Here is a 24,408-nt window from a genome sequence, read left to right on the forward strand (position 1 = left end):
CTCCTCTTGGATCAGACTGGGAGCCACTTGGGAAAGATACACTTTTGTTCATCTTCGATCTTGTTGGAGGCCATCGGCACTGTTGAAAGCCAAGAGACTGAACTGAAGAATTCATTATTGAATGAATGAATGAATCAAAGGACCTAAATGGAAAGCGTCCCAAGTTAATTATTTTAAAGGGGACAACAAACACTTTATATCGTAGGCATCCATTCTTATTTAAAAATATATTTGCATATATTCCTGAAATCAAAATGAATTGAAAAATTAATTGATATTGGATTGTATGACTTTCCTTGTTCCCTAACGTCAGCTCCGGTATTGAAAGTCACTGTTTTCCACTTGACAAGCAAAACTCATTTGTCTGCACACTTGTTGTCTCCCTAACTGATGAGCAAGGAAGTGTAAAAGCTGTAGAATCAAAGGTGAATAAAAATCCACCAAGAATGATAGCCTACTGCTCGTGTCCTAGTTTGAAACAAAATATCAAAGTATTTCAGATATTAAATTTTTTGGTAGCAGCAGCAACCTCAGGATAGCGCAGCGCCGACACTTTGAAGCTTTCGATGTAGAAAGTCACCAATAAATATTTCACAAGAGCAGCAGCCCCACCCCCAATGCCGAAAATCCCAGAAAATTAAATCTCTTATATGTTGTTGCATTTGTAAAATCAGGTGTTTTAAGGTTGGATAGTCCTGAGCAGCGTTAAGTATTCAAGGAATTCTTGAGTGTTTGTACGTAGAAGTGTCGCTTCCCACCCCCCGCGCTGTACCCGATAGCCTCTCTGCTTGTCCATCCAGAAACAGAGGTCCGTCCCGACTCCACTCTCCCGCCTTTGAGAAGCCGCACAGGCTGGCCGCATCCTCCCTGTCCACCCGCTCTATTTTGGGGCCCCATGATCTCATGCCCTCTGCAGACCACACGCTGCAATTCCAGACCAGCCTGCGCCGCGAGGCCACGCAAGGCGATTCCTGCAAGTGTTCGGACGCTGCCTGAGGCGCGAGGTAGGCAAGGCTTGGAGGGGGAGGTTAAAGACACGCCCACGTAAAGGACCCAAAATAACCGACACGCTGAGTGCCCGAAATCAGACAGGAAGCCAAATAATCCGGGGCGTTGAGTTGCTTTCCCCTCACTCGCAGCGCTGGGCGGGCGCCCAGCCAAGGGTCTGGCGGCGAGGGGCGGGCGCGGCGGCGGGCGGGATGGGGCGGGGCCGGCGCGGAGCCTATTAAAGGCGCGGCGGGGCGGCGGGGCCCGAGCGCCCGGGGCCACGATGGAGCGGGACAGTTGCGCTGGGGGCGGGAGCCGCGGCGGCGAGGGCGGGCGCGGCCCCCGAGAGGGCCTGGCGGGGAACGGCCGAGACCCGGGTCCGGGCCGCGCCGCCGAAGCGTCCGGGGAGCCGCAGGCGGCTGCGTCGCTGCTGGCCCCCATGGACCTGGGGGAGGAGCCGCTGGAGAGGGCGGCGCGCGCCCGCCCGGCCAAGGACCCTAACACCTATAAAGTGCTCTCGCTGGTAGGTCCCCGCTGGCCCAGCACGCGGGAGGGCGGGGAGGGCGGCGCCCGCTCCTGCGCTGCGAGCTTGCGGTCAGCACCCGGGGCCCGGAGAGAGACAGTTGTGTGCCGCTCTTCGTCCCCTTTTGGCTCTCCTCTGCGGGTTTTTATCCGTGCTCATCACCACCGAGCCTTCTCTTCCTCTCGGGGAAATAGCTCACTCTCGCTGGTGTTAATGATGCTCCGAAGGAACCTGTTTATGAAACCAGGCTGTTAAAAATCGTGGTCTTTGGAAATCTCACCGCTTTGCCCCAGAGAGTACAAGGCCGTTCGTGGGGAAAGATGACCAACCTGAAAGTTGTTGGTTTTAGGATGATGGACAAGGTTAGGGTTAGGGTTTGTTTTTTTTTTTTAATTTAATTTTCTACCTCTTTGGGGATATGCTTTCCTTGATTAACCGATTCCACTTGAAAGATGTAACAGAGCTCTTTAAGTTGTATCAGGAACTTTAGAAAGTACGTACTTTTTCTCTTGGCTCTGCTTAGGAATTTCTTTGCAGCTGTTCAGAAACCCCATCAATATTCATGTTACGTGAATGTGAAGAGGTGTTTATGATTCGTCGTGCATTCTTCCAACCACGTTTTTTGTTGTTGCAAAAGTACCCACTCGTCCTCTGCCACTTTACTGGTACACTTGCAGGATCCACAATCAATTTCAGGAAATGTGGGGGTGGTTTTCCCTTCTACATCTATGGCAGGAAGTACTGGACCCAGAATTCTGGGTTCTTGCTTTCATGGCCTTTATTAATTGCTGGGGCCTCCTATAACTTTACCCAAACCTCAATTTCTTTAATGTTAAAATGAGGACATCATCTCCATGTGCATCACGTAGGATTATTGTGAGGGTCAGGTGGAACAATGTATGTGGGGAAGTAAATTTGAAAACCACAAGGAGATGTAGTCATTTTATTGTATTTAGAGTGTGCCTTAAACTATATTGTCATTTAACGTTTTATGATTGGACAATGCAGTGTGGAGGACATCTTTTCTGATATTTGAAATCTTTCCTTTCATAAACTTTCCTTTTTCACTGTGTTTTGAGTGTCATGGAGATGATACAGTGCTTTGAGGAACCAACTTTCCTAAAGAGATAGTGTCATATAATTAGTACCTAAAAATAAGCCTAAGATTCAAAGAGTAAGTGTCCCAAACCACATAATGTTTGTATCTCAAGATATATTTTGCATCATATCTCACTATTTAAGAACACCTGATACTTACAAGAACTTAGTCTTTTGAGTCACCATTTTTGTTTTTGTCAGAGGGAAACCTTAGCTTTTGCAGCACTGTTACTTAATATTTTTCAGTTTGGCTCAGGCATTCAATAATTGTACATTGAATCTGTATGTAACTCCCATGTGAAATCACTTCTAAATGCCTATCTGCAGTCTTAAAAGTTTGCTAAATTTTCCAGTTGCTAAATTCAGTTTTAGAATCTTTCCTATTCATTTACCTATAAATCCACAGTAGGTATCAGCAGAGATCTACCTTTGGAACATGAATTTCAGTCTTTGACACCTGCAATCAGCTGGTCAAACAGCATTTGGTTTTACTCTGTTGATACAACTCTGGGCTTTGACATGGAAATTTCTTTAATATTGCTACAAGTAGGACAATCATGAGAATTTTTAACACCATTAGGTGGGGTATTTTGTTGTAACACGTATTGAATTGAAAAGAATTCTTACTTCATGCCTTTTGATGAAATACAATGGGCCATTAATATATACCCAAACGCACTGATGTGTTTTTGAAACTCTTAATTAATGGTTTCAGGTGAAAATGAAACCCTGGTGGCTCAGTGGTAAAGAATCCACCTGCCAGTGCAGGAGATGGGTGTTTGATTCCTGGGTTGGGAGGATCCCCTGGAGGAGGGCATACGGCAACCCACTCCAGTATTCTTGCCTAGGAAATCCCGCAGACAGAAGAGCCTGGAGGGCTGCAGTCCATAGGGTCCCAAAGAGTCAGACACGACTGAAGTGACTTGGCACACACGCATGCACGCATCCATTCTTTCCCTTCCCTACTTCCATATCCTTCTTCCTCTAGACTTTCCCAAATGATGCACTTCTAAAGGGAAAAGTCTCCAAAAGGAGCTTGACAGTTGTCACCAAAGAGCTCTGGGGCATGTATTCTAGAGAGAAGCTGCAATTATATCAAGTGGAACATCTGCACACTTTTCATAAAGCTGAAGAAATGGGTTGACTAATTGCATCTGAGGTTGGGATTACGAGAGCCCAACCAGTGAAGGGGTCTTTGGTTTTCATCTAGCAGGATTAACATAAGAATTACCTTCCGGAGAGATAAGCAGGGGCCACGGGACTGTCACATTCTTTCTGAAAGTGCTTCAGATACACTTAAATGCTGGAGGGAAGAGGGAGTGAATGCAGAAGGCACAGTCCTGCCCTGCCTTGGCTTCTCCTCATATGATCCCTAGGCAGACCACAGGCTCTGCTCTGGAGACGCTGGCCCTGGTCTGTGGATGTCCTCATGCCTAGGCACTGAGCCAGGCTGTGGGAAACTCCAGGAGGTCAAACAAATATATGCTTCAGTAGATATGTTAGATCTGAATGCTTTTCCAGGTTCCACATTAAGTTCTGAACTGAAATGCCTGCTTCCACTAAGGTTGTTCCTGGACATTAATTTGAAATAGCTTTCCTGTTCTCTGGTAGGGTTTTCAACCACATTGCAATACACTTCTCTATTCTTCAGTTAGCTCTTCCACAGCATCATTTTGTGTTTGTCACCTTTTGCTGTCCTTATGAATACATATACCTGTGTGTGTTCGTAGGTGGCCTTGTGTGTGGGTGGTGGTGAATGAAGACAACTTTCACCTTTTGATGAAAGAGTTCTTTGTAAGTGGCAGAAGTTTCCCTTGTTTATCAGAAATTTGAGTGTGAAAGTTATTAATTCTGTTAGCTTCTCTCTCCCTTCTTGTAACACATCATCTTATTTCCAGACTACCACCTGGAGAAGAGCTCTGCTGTTAATCCAACTTGAAATTGACATTGCTTTTTGGTTTGTAAAATTTTATATCTGCCCAGCCATAGTTGAGCATTTTATTTCAGAAATGACCAAGCACATCTTAGGGTCTAGAAATGTCTCCTGTTTTCCCTTTATGGTGTTTTGTTTCACATGTTCTAGTAAAATGTACTCAAGGTTTCTAGGAACTCAGCAAGACATTTGTGTTTACTGCTGGGCCTACGGTACCTCACTGTCAGTGTAAGCTTTTGGTTGAATGAATGCAGTACGTTTTTACTTAGACTGAGTAACACTTTGACTTGGAAGAGGGTAAGCTAGGAAGACTGAACACACAACTATGTACTCATATAGTCAACTGAAAGTCAGGAATCCAAATATAAATGCACTAATTGGGCTTCCTGGTGGCTCAGATGGCAAACAGTCTGCCTGCAATACAGGAGACCTGGGTTTGATCTCTGGGTTGGAAACATCCCCTGGAGAAGGAAATAACTACCCACTCCAGTATTCTTGCCTATAGAATCTCATGGACAGAGGAGCCTGGCGAGCTGCCGTCTATGGGGTTACAAAGAGTCAGACACGACTGAGTGACTTCTGCTGCTAAGTCGCTTCAGTCATGTCTGACTCTGTGCACACCAGGCTCCCCCGTCCCTGGGATTCTCCAGGCAAGAACACTGGGGTGGGTTGCCATTTCCTTCTCCAATATATGAAAGTGAAAAGTGAAAGTGAAGTTGCTCAGTCGTGTCCTACTCTTAGTGACCCCATGGACTTCAGCCTACCAGGTTCCTCCATCCATGGGATTTTCCAGGCAAGAGTACTGCAGTGGGTTGCCATTGCCTTCTCCAGACTGAGTGACTAAGCACGCAATAAGCACACAATAGAGATGACACTTATATCAATTCAGGGGTAGGATCAAAATGGGAATGTCATTATTTAGCGCATCGCAAGATGGAAGAAGCAGTGAATGAACCACAAACAAAAGTTCCCAACTAAAGTCAGCATACCTAAGAGGCCAGAGGGCCTTCATGATAACTTGGATTCAGAATCAAGATCTAGTCACTGGCCATGCCCTGAGAAAGAAACAGCCCAGGTATGGTGCTCCCGCAGGCACAAGTAAGGTCATCCTTCAGGTACAAATGAATCTCCTTTGCTTATGCCAAGGCCTCTTCTGTGACTTTGCTGTCACATCCCAAATTCCATTTTTGTGTGGTTCTTTTAGGGATCTGTTATCTTCAGCATTGCTTTATATGACTTCCTTTCCTTCTGATTTGAGTCAGATTCTAGTCTTACTCTCTCTCATCATTTATATTTCAGCTGTTTCTACTTCATGTGGCCTCTTAGGAATACACAGGTGCCCTTTCAACCTTTTTGTGTTTTTCCAATCTATTCCCTCTACTTTTTTGTTGCCTCTAGGCTCTCAGTTTTGCCATCTCCTGCCACATCACATCCTAATCATGACTCTGAAGAGAATCTCTGGAACTATATTGATAGACCTCATGCATTTTCTATAATAAAGAACTGGGGACCAATAACCTTTTTAGAATATTTATAGATTTTTTTTTTAAATCAGCTTCTTATCTTCCTCCAGGTAATTCTTTTTTTCCCCTCAGATTTAAGTATTAAAGGCAAATGAAAGTAGTTTTAAATTCAGTTTTGTTTTTGAGTCTGATAAATTTCATTGCCAACTATCTGTGTCACTGTTAAGACATAGAAAATGTATTTCATCTATATAATGGACATTTTAGAGAAGCCAAATAACTTATTCATGATTCACGGCTTTTTGGAGTGGAGAGAAGGGGGAAAGCCACTTCAACTTTTAAACAACTTAGGAACAAAAACCTTTTGAAGTACAACTTGTAATTAGAGATCTGCCTGTGGTTAAGATAAACATGCCTCCATCAACCATGAACTATACCCCAAACAACAAAAAATAAACAAGAAACCTTTTAGCAAATGAGACCAAGCAGAACATAGATTACCCTTGTTAGTCTAAGCTCTGTGCAACAAGAACTGATATTCAGAAGGCTGACCAATATGAAAACCCTTTGACATCAAACAAAAGGTAAGTTATGTATTTACCAAGGAAAGAAAGCATCAGTTCAGTTCAATGGCTCAGTTGGATCTGACTCTTTGCAACCCAATGGACTGCAGCACCCCAGTCCTCCCTGTCCATCACCAACTCCTAGGGTTTACTCAAACTCATGTCCATTGAGTCGGTGATGCCATACAGCTATCTCATCCTCTTTTGTCCCCTTATCCACCCGCCTTCAATCATTCCCAGCATTAGGGTCTTTTCCACTGAGGCAGTTCTTCGCATGAGGTGGCCAAAGTACTGGAGTTTCAGCTTCAACATCAGTCCTTCCAGTGAATATTCAGGACTGATTTCCTTTAGGATGGATTGGTTGGATCTCCTTGGAGTGCAAGGGACTCTCAATTGTCTTCTGCAACACCACAGTTCAAAAGCATCCATTCTTCGGCACTCAGCTTTCTTCACAGTCCAACTCTCACATCCATACATGACTACTAGAAAAACCATAGCTTTGACTAGATGGACCTTTGTTGGCAAAGTAATGTCTCTGCTTTTTAATGTATTGTCTAGGTTGGTCATAACTTTTCTTCCAAGGAGTAAGCATTTTTTAATTTCATAGCTGCAGTCACCATCTGCAGTGATTTTGGAGTCCAAAAAAGTAAAGTCTGTCACTGTTTCCACTGTTTCCCTATCTATTTGCCATGAAGTGATGGGACTGGATGCCGTGATCTTAGTTTTCTGAATGTCGAGTTTTAAGCCAACTTTTTTACTCTTCTCTTTTACTTTCATCAAGAAGCTATTTAATTCTTCTTCTCTTTCTGCCATAGGGTGGTGTCATTTGCGTATCTGAGGTTATTGATATTTCTCCTGGCAATCTTGATTCCAGCTTGTGCTTCATCCAGCCCAATGTTTCTCATGATGTACTCTGCATTTAAGTTAAAAAAGCAGGGTGACAATATACAGCCTTGATGAACTCCTTTTCCTATTTGGAAGCTGTCTGTTGTTCCATGTCCAGTTACAAGTTGCTTCCTGACCTACATATAGGTTTCTCAAGAGGCAGGCCAGGTGGTCTGGTATTCCCATCTCTTTCAGAATTTTCCACGCTTTATTGTGATCCACACAGGCAAAGGCTTTGGCATAGTCGATAAAGCAGAAATAGATGTTTTTCTGGAACTCGCTTGCTTTTTAGATGATCCAGTGGATGTTGGCAATTGATCTCTGGTTCTCTGCCTTTTCTAAATCTAGCTTGAACGTTGGGATGTTCACAGTTCATGTACTATTGAAGCCTGGCTTGAAGAATTTTGAGCATTACTTTACCAGCGTGTGAGATGAGTGCACTTGTGTGGTATTTAGAGCATTCTTTAACATTGCCTTTCTTTGGGACTGGAATGAAAACTGACCTTTTCCAGTTCTGTGGCCACAGCTGAGTTTTCCAATTTGCTGGCATGTTGAGTGCAGCACTTTCACAGCATCATCTTTCAGGATTTGAAATAGCTCAACTAGAATTCTATCACCTCCACTAGATTTGTTCATAGTTACGCTTTCTAAGGCCCACTTGACTTCACATTCCAGGATGTCTGGCTCTAGGTGAGTGTATCTTGGTTGTGAAGATCTTTTTTGTACAGTTCTTCTGTGTATTCTTGACACCTTTTCTTAATATCTTCTGCTTCTGTTAGGTCCATACCATTTCTGTCCTTTATTGTGCCCATCTTTGCATGAAATGTTCCCTTGGTATCTCTAATTTTCTTGAAGAGATCCCTAGTCTTTCTAGGGATTCTATTGTTTTCCTCTATTTCTTTGCATTGATCACTGAGGAAGGCTTTCTTATTTCTCCTTGCTTTTCTTTGGAACTCTGCATTCAAATGGATATATCTTTCCTTTTCTCCTTTGCCTTTCGCTTCTCTTCTTCTCACAGCTATTTGCAAGCCCTCCCCAGACAGCCATTTTTCTTTTTTGCCTTTCTTTTTCTTGGGGATGGTCTTGTTCCCTGCCTCCTGTACAATGTCATGAACCTCTGTCCATAGTTCTTCAGGCACTCTGTCTATAAGATCTAATCCTTTGAATCTATTTCTCACTTCCACTGTATAATCATAAGGGATTTGATTTAGGTCATACCTGAATGGTCTAGTGGTTTTCCCTATTTTCTTCAATTTAAGTCTGAATTTGGCAATAACGAGTTCATGATCTGAGCCACAGTCAGCTCCCAGTCTTGTTTTTGCTGACTGTGTAGAGCTTTTCCATCTTTTATAATAATATATTTAAAAGAGCTTTTCAAAAGAATGCCCAGAATGTTCTGATAAATTTTAACTGGAACATTCTGTTTCCTGAGTATTTTAGTTATTTCATATTCTGTGACAAGAATTAAGATAGCATCAATAGTACTTTTCCTTTTATCCTCCCGCTTTGGGAATAATGTTTGGTGGAAGAGTAGGTGGTAAAAGTTCAGATGATTATGTTCACATAGAATCTTGCACTTTCAGAAGCATTTTCTTGTTTCTTTTTAATTGACCCTTGTCATATCAGCCACTCTGAAATAGGAAAGTATGGTTACAGATAAGGAAACTGAGGCTCCCAGAAGTGAATGAATTCTTTATTAGAGTGTGTAGGTTCCAGCTGGGAAGTGTTAGGACCATAGACTCGTGGGCTGCATTCCCAGACACTGATTTTTATGAGGTCATGAGGATGAAACTCTGATGATGGGATTAGTGGCCTTGTTAAAAGGGAGAGAGAAAGAGGAGATCTGAGCAAACATGCCCATCCATAGAGGAAAGACCGTGTGAAGACACAGTGAGAAGACAACCATCTGCAAGCCAGGAAAATAGCCCCACCAGCAAACTAATCTATCAGCTCCTTAATCTTGGACTTCTCGTGCCGAAGAATTTATGCTTTTGAGCTGTGGTTTTGGAGAAGACTCTTGAGAGTCCCTTGGACTGCAAGGAGATCCAACCAGTCCATTCTGAAGGAGATCAGCCCTGGGATTTCTTTGGAAGGAATGATGCTAAAGCTGAAACTCCAGTACTTTGGCCACCTCATGCTAAGAGTTGACTCATCAGAAAAGACTCTGATGCTGGGAGGGATTGGGGGCAGGAGGAGAAGGGGACGACAGAGGATGAGATGGCTGGATGGCATCACTGACTTGATGGACGTGAGTCTGAGTGAACTCCGGGAGTTGGTGATGGACAGGGAGGTCTGGCGTGCTGCGATTCATGGGGTTGCAAAGAGTCGGATACGACTGAGCAACTGAACTGAACTGAACTGAGCCTCTACAGCTGTGAGAAGTGCATTTCTGTCACTTAAGGCACCCAACCTGTGGCACTTTGTTTTAGCAATTTGAACAGATTAAGATAGGAAGGGACCCAAGAAATCTTTTAGACAAGTACCTCAAGTTATTCAGATGTAGTTGGTTCATTTACTCCACGTATAGAAACAGTGGGTTACCTTTATAGGCAAAAGTCACATCATTTGTGAGTAGAGGACTATGATAACTGAAAGGACATTTAACCACAGATTTTTATGCTGGACTAATGACACACCCCCTCTCCCCCATTCATTTTCCTTTTATCAGTGGGAAGTCAATAATCATGTTATTGTGAGCTTCCAATGTATACCAATTTTGGGGAAAGTGACTTTCCTCTTCTTAATTTGAATTTTCTTCTTAATACATCTTTAGATGTGCTAGAACAGGGAAGTAGAGTCATGGTAGTCATTTTGGAGTGAGTGAATTTTCGCTAGCTCATCTCATTTTGGGTCAGTCATTTTCTCACCATTTCTTAGGAATTGACACAGATTTAGGTGCAAATATCCTACCGCTGTGGTTTGAGTCCTAAAGATCATTCTATCTTGGTTTTCAGGAAGTAGTCCTGAGAAAGTAGCTTGTTCTCAGAGCTGGTATCTTCTTTTGATACACTTTTTGGTGTTAATAAGCATCTGGAGCCTTTTGTCTCTCTGAAGACAGAGGGAGAACTGAAAAACTCAACAGCTTTGTAAATGATGCTGTGATACAATAAATAAATTTAACCATCATTATGAGACTTTTTTTTTCCAAATAGTTTCATATTACTCCATATTACCTGTAAGTGATTTTGGATAAAATTTCGAGGCAAAAGGCAACACAGGTAGAACAGTTTCAGCCAAAATATTTCAAGCAGCAGTTCTCAAAATGTGGTCTGTAGATCTCTGAGGGGCCCTGAGAGTCTTTCAGAGGGACTGTGTGTCTAAACCATTTGAACAATGATGGACATTATTTGGGCTTCCCCGGTGGCTCAAATGGTAAAGAATCTGCCTGCGATGTGGGAGACCTGGGTTTGATCTCTGGGTCGGGAAGACCCCCCAGAGGAGGGCTTGGCCACCCAAGTACTATTGCCTGGAGAATTCCCATGGACAGAGGAGCCTGGCAGGCTACAGTCCATGGGGTTGCGGAGAGTCCGACACGACTAAGCGACTAAGCACAGACATTATTTGCGCTTTGCACTGTGCTGCCGTTTACACCGCGTGAAAACCGCTTGCACCTCAGTGGGAATGAGGGCAGTGGCACCAATTGTACATGTCCTCTTGCATTTGCAACTAAAACCAGAAAAGCCAGTTTCATGTAATGAAGCCATAAAAATGTCCTCAATAGAGCAGATTTCATTATATCAACCTAAATTGCCTGCCTTGTTAGTATTCTGTGTGACACAATTGGAAGTCTGCCGTTAGCATGTCTGCTGCAGACTGAAGTATTGTTGTTTCTGGAGGAAAAGCAGTCGTGTTGTTATTTGAGTTGTGAGCTGAACCAGCTGCCTTTTTTGACGAGAGGGAAATATCATTTTTATTTGAAAGAGCAACTGACAAACTGGTTATTCAGACTTGGGTATTTGGCCCACATTTTCTCAAAAACGAATAGTGTCAGCTTGTCACTTCCAGGGAAACAAGGTACCTGCCACCTGTAATAAAATCCAGCCTTTTAGGTAAAAATTGAAATTTTGGAGAATTTGATTCTGCCATTGTAAGTTTGACAGCATCAAAATCCTTAAAGACTTTTCTGATGAAACCGATGGAGATAGTAAGGGATATGACTTTTTTCATAGGCTGTAATGATATGTGTCAATGCTTGGAAGAATACATAGCTCAGTGGACCAATATTTTCCAAGGGACCAATGGATGATTTACAAAAATATGTATGGGTGTAAGTTCTAATCAAAGTACAAGATAGAATAATGGGTTTTAATGTAACAATATTATTTCAAGTTTGATGTTGCATTTTTCCTTTAAGAAATTACAGCCCATCAATAGATGAACAGATACAGAAATTGTGGTACGTATGTAAAATGGAATATTACTCAGCTATAAAAACGAACATATTTGAGTCAGTCCTAATGAGGTGGATCAACCTAGAGCCTATTATACAGAGTGTAGTAAGTCAGAAAGAGAAAGACAGTTATTGTATATTAATACATGCATGTGGACTCTAGAATCTAGAAAGATGGTACTGATGAATCTGTTTGTAGGGCAGTAGTGGAGACGCAAACATGGAGAATAGACTGTGGACACAGTGGGAGTAGGAGTGGGTGAGATGAATTGAGAGAATAGCATGGAAATATACATTGCCATATGTAAAGTAGATAGGAGGTGGGGACTTGTTGTGTGACACAGGGAGCTCAACTCAGTGCTCTGTGACAGCCTAGATGGGAAAGGGATTCAGGAGGGAGGGGACATATGTATGCCTGTGGCTGATTCATGTTGATGTGTGGCAGAAACAAACACAATATTGTAAAGCAATTATCCTCCAATAAAAACAAATATATTCAAAAACAAGAAATTATAGGCCATAAAATTTTGGTGTCATTTTAAAGAAGGATGTGCACAATTATCTGAGAAGGCTTTTTAGGGTCCTCAGTAATTTGTAAGAATATAAAGTGATTCTGAGATCAAAAGTTTTGAGAATATTTACTTTAAGGAAAGGTGTACATTCAGTACTATTTTGAGAACTAGGGAAAGAGGGAAAGGAAATTAAGACATATAAAAAGAATCAGCTATGTACAATAATTTTATCTTTATTTAGGTAAGGTCCTTTATTGATTTCAAAATATTGATACTTTTTTTAATGTCTTTTTTTAAAATTTTATTTTATTTTTAAACTTTACATAATTGTAGTAGTTTTGCCAAATATCAAAATGAATCCATCACAGGTATACATGTGCTCCCCATCCTGAACCCTCCTCCCTCCTCCCTCCCCATACCATCCCTCTGGGTCGTCCCAGTGCACTAGCCCCAAGCATCCAGTATCGTGCATTGAACCTGGACTGGCATCTCATTTCATACATGATATTTTACATGTTTCAATGCCATTCTCCCAAATCTTCCCACCCTCTCCCTCTCCCACAGAGTCCATAAGACTGTTCCATACATCTGTGTCTCTTTTGCTGTCTCGTACACAGGGTTATTGTTATCATCTTTCTAAATTCCATATATATGCATTAGTATACTGTATTGGTGTTTACTTTTTCATCTACTACCTGGTTTGGTCCAAACCACAGCTCTGTCATTATCTTCATGTTAGAGATGAAAAAGATCATACTTAGAGAAAGTTGGGGAGCTTTCCAAGATCACAAAACTAATAATTCTGTTAATCTCATTGCTATAGCTTATTGACAAATGAAGTTAGACAAAATTGGATTTAAAGTATTGTTATTAGCTGTTTGAAGGTATGGAAACAACTTAAATTTCCTGAATATCAGCTTCCATAATCATTAGGTAGACTTCATAAAACTCTGTTAGGTGTTAGGAGAATTAAGTTAGATACAGTTTACAAAGTGGCACATAGTATGACTTGAATAAATAGTCATTTTTCATGTTATTATTGAAAGCTGCAGTATTACTGATTTTTGTTTTCTTACTCAGAAGATACTTACATCTTTGCAAGTGTGGTCTGCAGACTAGCATATCAGAGTCATCTCCTTGGAACTTATACAAAATGCAGAATTTTGGGGCCCACCCTAGACCTACCATACTAGAATCTGCATTTTCACAACCTCCAGGGGTCTCTCTGCACATTGAAGTTTGAGGGGCTGAACTCCATAGGTATACCAACCTGAATTTCTTTAGCTGGGGGTTCCAAACAACCCTTGTCCTGCCATTGACTTCACACATAATGTTCTGATTAAAAAACAACTAAATGTTCTTTAATGACCTCAACTGTGTTGGCATTGGGTGGAAGTGGTGCTGCTGCTGGTGACATTTGTCCCTTTCCTTTTTTGAAGTTAAGAGGCACATTGATTAAAGTTGCCCCATTGCCTGTCATGTGTACAGAACATTGCATGCAGTCTCTTACTGTCCTTCCTGTGCGTGTTTTCCCTCTCCTAGGAGTCTTCCTCTGCTCCTATTGGTTTCTTTAATTGTGTTTCCTTACTGTACCCTGGGCTTGTCCTTTAATTGTTCTTTAATTCTCTAAGCTACCAGTCTTCTGGCCTTGCTGTGGTCTGATAACATGCCCATGTTCTTTCCAGTTCAGCTCTTCATCTATCAGAATTTCAAGTAGATTTCACTTTATATTGCTCCATCAGTAGAACTCTTTAATTCAAAGTTTCCACTGCAGTGCCTTCTCAACAATCCACAATATACTTGACACAATACCAAAACAAAGGAATCTTAGATCAGGGCTTTTTCAGGTGGTGTTGAATCAGGTTCAACATTCTTGGCACAGAGTTTATTCCATAATACTTCATCTTTCAAACACATATGCTTTTTATAAAGTGCCACCCAACACCATTTAGATTAGAATCTTTTGGAGACCAGGAGAAACAGGTGAATGAAGTATATTCAGGTGGGAAGGTGGAAAGGGTGTGGATTAAGAGCATTGTAAATAGACTATGCTGATCTTATCTGTTTTTGGATTAACTAGAGAAATAAGTACAGAACAACTCTGCTTGTACGGTATTTATTTAAATGCCTTACTGATCGGCTCACGGGAAGTAAATGTTAAGAATGTTGACAGAGGAAGGTGTAATTATGCCTGTGTCATTTTGGGGAAACTTTCAAAGAAAAAGAGAACATTGATTTTTCTGGGAAGACAGTCAAAGATCTTGAGAGACAGGCGTCATGTAAAGAGTCCTAGACTCAGAGTCACGAGAATAATTTGCTGTGTGACCTTTGAGCAGTTGTTTTGCTCTCTCTGACCATAGCTGAGTGTTTTGGATTAGGTGGGTTTCTTCTAGGTTTAATAATCTTTGTATGGACAGCTTATAATATTTTCCTTTTGTTATAAGGATACTACATACTGCAGGAAGTTCAGAAAGTACAAAAAAGTATAAAGGAGAAAATAAAAATTGTGTATGTGCTATTATCTGGTGTTAATGTTTTGTTCCCTCAGAACTTTTCTGTGTGTGTATTATTTTTTTTAAACAAAAATGGAATCATGCTGCTGCATATACTCTTCTATATGTGTTTTAAGCTTGTATTTCCCTTATGAGATTTTCCTATTGCTAGACAGCTTTTTACTGCACCTTTCATGAATGGAATTTTGAGAATTTTATCAACTTTAGTTCATGGGGTAATCTTTGAAAGCATCTCTGCTCATACCTCAGACATAATCATTCTGCAAGAATTTAAATATTTTTTAGGACACAGTTTTTTCTTTTTAATGAATTTATTTAGTTGGAGACTAATTACTTTACAATATTGTAGTGTTTTTTTGCCATACATTGACATAAATCAACCATGGGTGTACATGTGTCACCCACCCTGAACCCCCTCCCACCTCCCTCCCCATGCCCTCCCTCTGGGTTGTCCCAGTGTGCTGGCTTTGAGTGCCCTGTTTCATGCATCGAATTTGGACTGGTGATCTATTTCACATATGGTAATATACATGTTTCAATGCTATTCTCTCAAATCATCCCACCCTTGCCTTCTCCCACAGAGTCCAAAAGTCTGTTCTTTATATCTGTGTCTCTTTTGCTGTCTTGCATATAGGGTCATTGTTACCATTTTTCTAAATTCCATATATATGCATTAATATACTGTATCGGTGTTTTTCTTTCTGACTTACTTCGCTCTGTATAATAGGCTCCAGTTTCATCCACCTAATTAGAACTGATACAAATGCATTCTTTTTAATAGCTGAGTAATATTCCATTGTGTATATGTACCACAACTTTCTTATCCTTTCCTCTGCCAATGGACATCTAGGTAGCTATTATAAACAGTGCTGCAGTGAACATTGGGGTACACGAGGACACGGTTTTTGTTTAATTCATCCCTCAACTCCATCTCCATTGTCTTTGTTTCTTCTTATGGTTTGATTATTAGTTTTCTGAAAATAATGACTTCTTTGAACTGTATTTCCACTCTGAATTTCCCAGGTACTGCCACAGCACATGTGGGAAAATGTGTGCTCCTAAATGCAGTGGTCTTTTTAGCCTTATTTTTCATTACTCCAGTAACAGTGTTACCACTCGAGGGTTTAGCTTATACCTTCATGGATTCAGAGCAGTCCTGTACAGACCTGGGACAAATGTATGTAGCCATTTATCAGTCAATATTTGTCGAGCATGCAGATCAGACTCATCACATGGTATGTGTTTGTTGAATTCCTGCATGACTTTACTGAGTTTACTCTTTGTCTGACCCTAGGTTAAGCCCTTTATCTCCTTACTTGGTGTAGTTGTGTAAGGCAGGAGGGAGCAAATGTGTTGGCTGGTGAGTGAGCCTAGTCTGGGACTCACATCTCAAGGGACTCTGTGTCTCATATGTTATTAGGGGACTTGCACATCTTATAGGCATAACTTGGATTTAGGGATTCAAAGGGTTCAGGTTATTTTTCAGCTTCTGCTCTGGTGGTATTTTACCAATTTTAAAGAATCATAGAGGGCCTCAAGATGCCTATCTCATAAATGTCCAGCTCTGTTGCAAAAAAAAAAAAAACAAACCCAGAAACCTACATTACAGCTCAGACGTGTACTGTTCTCCAGATGCACTTTGTAGAGATCATTTCGGTTTTTCACCCCAGAAGTGGCCTTTCACCTGCTTTTTTCTCATCCAACACCAGGACCCCCTGGAATCCAGCTCATCTTCCCAGAGGAAACACTCTTTTACTGCTCTTTGGCCTGTGTCCCTTGTCCCTGAATGACTCAATTTCCGTTCAAAGGGCCATAGAGCTTAGTGGTTAAGGCCCAGACTGCTGGAGTTGAATCGTTTCTCTGTGCATAACTGCTGTGTATGCCTGGGCATAGGGCTTCCCAGATGCCGCTAGTGGTAAAGAATCTGCCTGCTAGTGCAAGAGACATAAGAAACACGGGTTCAGTCTCTGGGTCGGGAAGATCCTCTGGAGGAGGAAATGGCAACCCACTCCAGTATTCTTGCCTGGAGAATCCCATGGTTAGCGGAGCCTGGCGGGCTACAGTCCATAGGGTTGCAGAGAGTCAGACGTGATTGAAATGACTTGGCATCCTTGGGCACAGTCCCTTAATTTCTTTGTGCTTTAGTCACCTCACCTGTAAATTGGAAATAGGAATTGTAGTTACCTTGCAGATTTGTTTTGAGGATTAAGTGAATTAACCTATGTAAACTAGTTAGAAAAGTGCCTGAAAGATAGTAGATGCTAGATTAGGGGTTATTATGATGACAGCTAATAACTTATTCAACAAATAATTAGAGTTCCTATTGTGTGAGCAGTAATGGTTAAAAGGCTAGGAGCTAATTGGTAGTGAGGGGAGAGGAGAGACTTACTCCTTGTTCTCAGGGCCATCCCCGTAGGACTGGATGTTTATGAAAGAATCCTCCAGGATTGTTTCTCACCGCACCTATGACTGGTGCTGCCTAGAATATGCAGGCCTGTGAAACGAGATAGTCAGAGAGGTGTAAGAAGGTGTCCAGGAGGAAGTGATGGGCAAACAGCAATGGGTTCTGAGAGGCAACGGCAGCATGTACAAAGGGGCTGGGGTAACAAGGATGTGGTGTGACCCAGAATCGGGAGCTGACCAGGTTGCTGGTGGACAGAAAGATATGTGGTGGATAAAGAGACAGGAAGGGTAGTCAGGGGCCAGGTCCAGGCAGGGCCTTGCAAACCATCTCAGGGCTTTGGAGTTTTGCTTTTAAGAGCAATTGGGAATCACTGAAATGTTTTTTTCTGTTTGGTTTTGTTTCTATTTTTGCTCATAGTAACAAAGTCTCATTTATGTTTTGGAAAGGTCATTTTAGCTTTAAGTGGCAGGAACAAATTAAAGAGAGTATGTTGCCTGTAGAAAGAGCACTATCTTCTTTTTTTACTTGGCTATTTCATAACTATTTACTTTCTCTTTCCTACTGGATTTTTAAGTTTTACATGTGGCTATGCAAGTTAAAATTTGCACAAATTAAAGTTAAATAGCGTAAAAAATAATTCAGTCCTTCGTCACACTGGCCACTTTTCAAGTGCTAGCAGTGATGTGCGGGTACCACCCTGAAGGTCAGCACAGACAAAGGCAACACTTTATCATCTTAAAAAATTATATTGCATAATGTTGACGATTGTAATATCATAGGGCTTCCCCCCCGCCACTATTATGGTCTTTTCCCAGGAAGTAATAATGAAAATGTACATAGAACAAATGTTCTTTGCTGAAGAAATGTTTGTTAGAACAAAATTAATTGCTTAAGAGGGGTATGTTGTGAATGTTCTTACAAGTATAATTTTAAGATTCCTTATCCAATGAATGCATGTAATTGAGTTGACTTAAGCCAGGATATACATGTTAAAAGGCGACCTTTCTGAAATTCTGGTTGCCTCCGAAATTATAAGCCCATGTATCCATTACCAGATTTTAAGCTCTGCCTTTAATTTGTCACTGTAATTGCGATTGAGTGTGATTGTGATAGAGTGTTATGATTGAGTGCCACTGGGTCTTCACAGAAAGTGAGGGGTCACTTTTAAGCTCTCTGTTAACCCCATTCTCTGTCCTCAGGAGGAATGACCAAAAATCTTCTGGAAGTTATCTTTTTGTTATCTATTTCCACTGCTCATTTTTCAAGAATAAATGCAGGGAATGCTAGTCATTCCAAAAAATAGTTCCGAAAAAAGCTAGAAATAAATCACATAAACTGAACATGATGTTCTGTCTGCTTTATTTTATTTCTTCATCTCTGACCCACCACCTGAATTGGCAGGTACCTGCCTAGGCGATGGCACCCCACTCCAGTACTGTTGCCTGGAAAATCCCATGGACGGAGGAGCCTGGTAGGCTGCAGTCCATGGGGTCGCCAAGAGTCGGACACGACTGAGCGACTTCACTTTCACTTTTCACTCTCATGCATTGGAGAAGGAAATGGCAACCCACTCCAGTGTTCTTGCCTGGAGAATCCCAGGGACGGGGGAGCCTGGTGGGCTGCTGTCTATGGGGTCGCACAGAGTCGGACACGACTGAAGTGACTTAGCAGCAGCAGCAGCACAGCACTTCACCTCTTAGTCCATCCCCTGCCTAAGGGTGGGAGGGGCTGTCCTGTACCATTAATAAGCTAGTTTGTTCTCTTTCCTGTCTCATGAACTTAACAACACTAAAATCACTTAATACTACTTTTATTTAGTGAGTCATGTCTTTCTTGATTGTAAGTTCTAAAGAAACAAATCATTTTCAGGATTATTTTAACAATGCTTTTTTCCCCCCTGCCTCCTTGAATCCAGCTGAAGCAAGATCTAATTAAAATATGTTCTGCATCTAGGAAACTGAGAATTAAAAACAAGTGAACTGTCAAAATGGGAAGTTCTTTGCCTGTATTAAATGTAACTTCATTTATGCCTTGGGGTGTGTGTATGTGTGTGTCTGATGTCTAATTATTTACTATGCAGCTAGGGTCCAATTAGAAAAATTAAATCCATATCTGGTAATTGAATCTAGAGAATTTAGTATAAGAAACCAGTTACAGAGGTGTTGGAAGAGCTGAAAGCTGAGCAGGATGGTGTGGCAATGAGGCAACCCACGGAAGAGTAACAGAAGGAAGCTTATACTACCTTGAAGGCAAGAAAGACAAAGGGAAAAGCTGATGAAACGTGGAGCTGGCAGCCAGGAGAGAATCGGAAACCCTGGAGAGATGAAGCCTCTGCTGAGCGGTCCTGTCTGAGGCAAGGAGAACAGGGAAGGTGTATTCTGACTGTATTTCCAACCATCCCCTCTCCCCCGCACCCCACATCTTCTGTCGGTTTCCCTGGTGTGATGCTGGAGTCAGGGAGCCCAGGTAATATAATTAGTTAAGATGTCTTTTCTCTGAGGTAGAAGCACAGGAAAAAGGCAGGGTCAGAGTTTGGGTTTCTCAGGAAACAGAGATGGAGGCTTGCACACCAGGGGTTTCATCGGGTTTGCTCTTGAGATCAGCTCCTGGGGAAGGGAAGGGACTGTGGGGAAGGTGAGGTGAGCTGTGATGCGGTCTCTCCATGGAGGCAGTTCTTTCTGGCCTGAACCCTTAGAGCCATTGAAGAGGGAGCAGTCTTTCCTGGGGGAGGGGTGTGGCCTTGGGTAAATGCTCTCTTTAGCTGAGACAGTTCTTGTCCGGTGGTACCCCCAGCTCCCAGAGGAGTAATTCCTTCTTATTTGAAGGGGAATCCAGGCAGCTTGTCACAGTCTCCGCTACTGACAGGGGGCAGATATGAAACCATGTTTGCACATTGTTTATTTTTTTAAATCATATGGTACTGAAATGTATGAAGTGGAAGTACAGCTTTCTCACTTAACAATATCATATATTGTTTAAATATTTCCATGTCCCAACCTATCACTCTATTAAAAAAAATATATACTTTAACGATTTATTGATAAAATAAGAAATGCTTATCAAATAGTATTACATGTGAAAAGAAAAAAGTCACATATATATATATATTTATATATAAAGTGACTTTTCAATTGAAAAAATTATAGAATAATTTCTCAAGTATGTAAATATATACATTTGTGTGTGTATATATATATAATATATGCATATATATATATAATATATGCATATATATAAATACATGTGTAAAAATGCACACATATATATGTATATATACGTGCATTTTTTAAAAAGTAAAGGAAAATAGATCAATGTTTTTAAGTAGTGGAAATTTTGTAGTGGAATAATATGGATTCTTGCATATTTCTTTTTTCAATAAACTTTTTAGTTTTAGAATAGTTTTGGATTTACTTAAAAGTTGCAAAGCTAGTACAGAGTTTTCACATGTCACACACCAGTTTCCCTGTCTTTAGCATCTTATACTAGTATAGTGCATTTGTCACAACTACTGAACTAATATGGATGTGGCCCTATTAACTAAAGTACAAACTTTGTTCATATTTCCTTAGTTTTTTTGTGATGTCCTTGTTTGTCGTTCTGGTGTCCCATCCAGGAATACCAGGTTATGTTTCGATGTTATGTCTAGTTAGGTTCCTTTTGGCTAGGTTTCTCAGACATTCTCAGACTTTCTTTGTTTTTGATTAACTGGACAGTTTCAAGGAGAACTGGTCATGTATTTTGGGGAATGTCTAATGTTTTTCTCATGATGAGATTGGGATTATGTGCTTTTGGGAGGCAGACCACAGAAGTGAAGTGTCATGCTGAACACATCATATCAAGATTCTATGCTATTAATATGACTTCATCGTTGATGATGTTAACTTTAATTACCTGACTGAGGTAGTGTTTATGAGAGTTTTCCACCTCAAAAATACTCTCTTGTGTCTTTCCATTCTGTACTCTTTGGAAGGAAGTCACTATGTCCAGCCCACACTTAAAAAGTAGAGAGTTAGATTTCACTCTCAGGGTGGAGTATCTGCATAAATTGTTTGGAATTCTTCTGTACTGGAGATTTGTTTATTCTTCCCCACATATTTATCTATTCAATCATTTATTTGTATCAGTATGAACTCATTAATATTTATTTTATACTTTGTATCATAACCTAATAATGCAGTGGCTATACTTTTGCTCAAACTGTTCCAGCTTTGGCCTTTGAGAGTTGGCTTCCATGTCCCTCTGACAGACCCACATGGTTGTGTGTGTGTGTCTTTAGTACTCCCTTACTTTCTGGTGCTAAAAGATGAGTCTAAAAGTCTGAAGCTTCATCACACATAGTTACAATTTTTTTTCTTGTGATGAGAATTTTCAAGACTGACTGTCTTAGCAACTTTCAAATATACATTTTAGTATTCTCAATTATGGTCATGATTTTTCTTTTTCTTTTCCAGCACTTATTACTTATTTTAGAAATGGAAGTTTATACCTTTTGTCATACCCAGTGATTGTGTGTGTGTGTGTGTATAGCCTTCCCTTACTTTCTAGTACAGGAGTCTGAGTTTTAGGCTCCTCTTGTCCTATTTTTCCCCCTAAATGTTTACTAATCTCTTGATACTCTAAAACTCATGAGTATAACACACTTCTTCACCTGAAAATTAGAAGTGGACTTGTGTAACTGTGTATACCTGAGCTCTCTGTGCATTTTCCAAAGGAAGAAAAGTATACATCACACCACTCACATCTCCATATCACTCTAGGGAGTAGTTTGTAGACATTTCTCTTCCTCTGCGAGGTGATGAAGACCCAGGTCACTACTTCTGAATGAAGTTGGCCAGTTGTGTACTTTTGGCAGAGTCAGCTCTTAGATTCCTTCACTGACCATTTTATTATGGGAATTTAGGCATAAAATCTGGGGGAAAGAAAAGCAAGCATTTTCCCTCAGATGGTCAGGAAGCCATATTGGTTAGTACTAACAACTTTGATAAATTCATCTCTGGTCAGCATCTGGTCATCAGCTCTATAGACTCAAAAGCACCTCATGGTTTTTGATGGGTTAAGGATTCAGGAAAGGCTTGGCTTGGCAGGTGTGGCTCATAGTCACCCAGTTGCAGTTAGCTGCAACAGGAAGGAATGGAGTACCTTGATGTTGGCCAGGCATCTCCCACTTCAGGTAATTTCAGAACCTCCCAACTGGTCTCTGTGCTGAGATAGTCTGGGCTTACACCATGATAATCTGAGTATAATGCTTGCATTGGGGCTAATGGCTTTAAGAGTAAGTATTTCAGAAATAGATTTACATAATTTTAAAGTAATTAGATTGTGTTTTATATTATTTGGGTTTTAGTTCATTTCAGTTGCTCAGTCGTGTCCAACTCTTTGTGACCCCATGGACTGCAGCACGCCAGGCTTCCCTATCCATCACCAACTCCCAGAGCTTGATCAAACTCCTGTCCATCAAATCAGTGATGCAATCCAACCATCTCATCCTCTGTTGTCCCCCTCTCCTCCCACCTTCAATCTTACCCAACATCAGGGTCTTTTCAAATGAGTCAGTTCTTTGCATCAGGTAGCCAAAATATTGGAGTTTCAGTTAATGTATTATATTAACTCAATTGTTTATTAACAGAAATTTATGTTATTTGCATATCTTTGCTATTACAAATAATGCTACAGTAAATAAATATCTGTGCAAATCCTTATCTGCTAATGTGAACCATTCTATCAGATAAATTAAGAGATTTGAAATTGCAAGAGTTAGTCAGTCAGTCAGTTCAGTCGTTCAGTGGTGTCTGACTCTTTGAGACACCATGGATTGTATAGTCCATGGAATTCTCCAGGCCAGAATACTGGAATGGGTAGCCTTTTCCTTCTCCAGGGGATCTTCCCAACCCAGGGATCGAACCCAGGACTCCTATGTTGCAGGTGGATTCTTTATCAGCTGAACCACAAGGAAGCCCAAGAATACTGGAGTGGGTAGCCTATCCCTTCTCCAGCAGATCTTCCTGACCCAGGAATCGAACTGGGGTCTCCTGCATTGCAAGCGGATTCTTTACCAACTGAGCTATAAGGGAAGCCACTTTTCTTAAGAAGCTACAGTAATTCTGAAGATTAAAGAGAGGCCACAAAAGTGTATTCTTCAACACTGAAAGCAGAAGACAGTTAAATAAGCCATAGACCAAAATCAGTGTTGATATTTAATAATTTTGTGATTCCATGTGGGCATTACCCACTCTTGGATGTAAATAGAAACTCTGGTTACCTGCCAGGTTTTTAAGAGGATCCTGCTTTGTGTTGAGGTGTTTCCCGTTACTAATCTTGTTGATTAGGTGCTTACATCTCAAGATTCAGTGAGGGTATAGCAGTCATTGAGCAAAGGTGGCCATCAAAGCTGAATCTCTCCTGAGACCATTACTTTATACACCAGATGGACATTTTATGCTTTGACCTTTAACTTCAGAGGGAAATAGTCTGTGAAAGCTATCGCTGAAATCTGGGAGAAGTGATTTGCTCACTCAGGCAGAAGTTTAAAAAGTAGGGGGATATTATTTTCCTTTGAAAATGCTTGCTACTTTTAGAAACAAAAATAAATGATCATGTTTTTCTTTTTATTGTATCTATATGATAGGATGGATGTTAGCTGAGCCTATTGTAATCATTTCACTATGTATGCAAATCAGACCATCATACTGTATGCCTGAAACATACATAGTGATGTGATGTATGTCAGTGATGTATGTCAGTTATTTCTTAATAAAACTGGGGAAAGAAATCAGTGAACATGATAGGAAAGGAGAATTACCAGCCTAGATAAATCAGTTCTCTGGAAACCTTGCAGGGTCCCAGGAAAAATTTCCAGTATGAAGAATATGGCTCAGGTGAGTGTCTGACTCCTCTTCTGCTCCACCTGGGGAAGTAAGGCTTCAGGGATACTGTTTCAGGTACTTCTCATGACAGGCCTAGGAGTTTATTCCAATGGCCTGCATTCAGGAAGAAATCTTAATATATGTATGGATTTGGAGTAGTAGTCCATAAGAGAGGAGGGTATAGGATATGGGGTTGGGGTGATCCAAATAAAGATAAGATCAAATGTCAAGGGAAAGTAGACTCATAGATATTATATATTTATTAGGGAGCATA

At 41.0% G+C, this 24,408-nt stretch overlaps 1 protein-coding gene across 1 annotated transcript in view; it reads left to right on the top strand.

The window, feature by feature from the left end:
- The first annotated feature begins 1,255 nt into the window (after positions 1-1,255).
- Positions 1,256-24,408, top strand: part of ENPP1 (ectonucleotide pyrophosphatase/phosphodiesterase 1) — a 73,864-nt gene continuing 50,711 nt past the window's right edge. Inside the window, exon 1 of the mRNA XM_061428001.1 lies at positions 1,256-1,510. Coding sequence (XP_061283985.1) covers positions 1,271-1,510 — 240 coding nt within the window. The 5' untranslated portion in view covers positions 1,256-1,270. The remainder of the gene's footprint in view (positions 1,511-24,408) is intronic.

This window comes from Bos javanicus, chromosome 9 (genome assembly GCF_032452875.1).
Source record: "Bos javanicus breed banteng chromosome 9, ARS-OSU_banteng_1.0, whole genome shotgun sequence".
In the NCBI taxonomy this organism is placed as follows: Eukaryota; Metazoa; Chordata; class Mammalia; order Artiodactyla; family Bovidae; genus Bos; species Bos javanicus.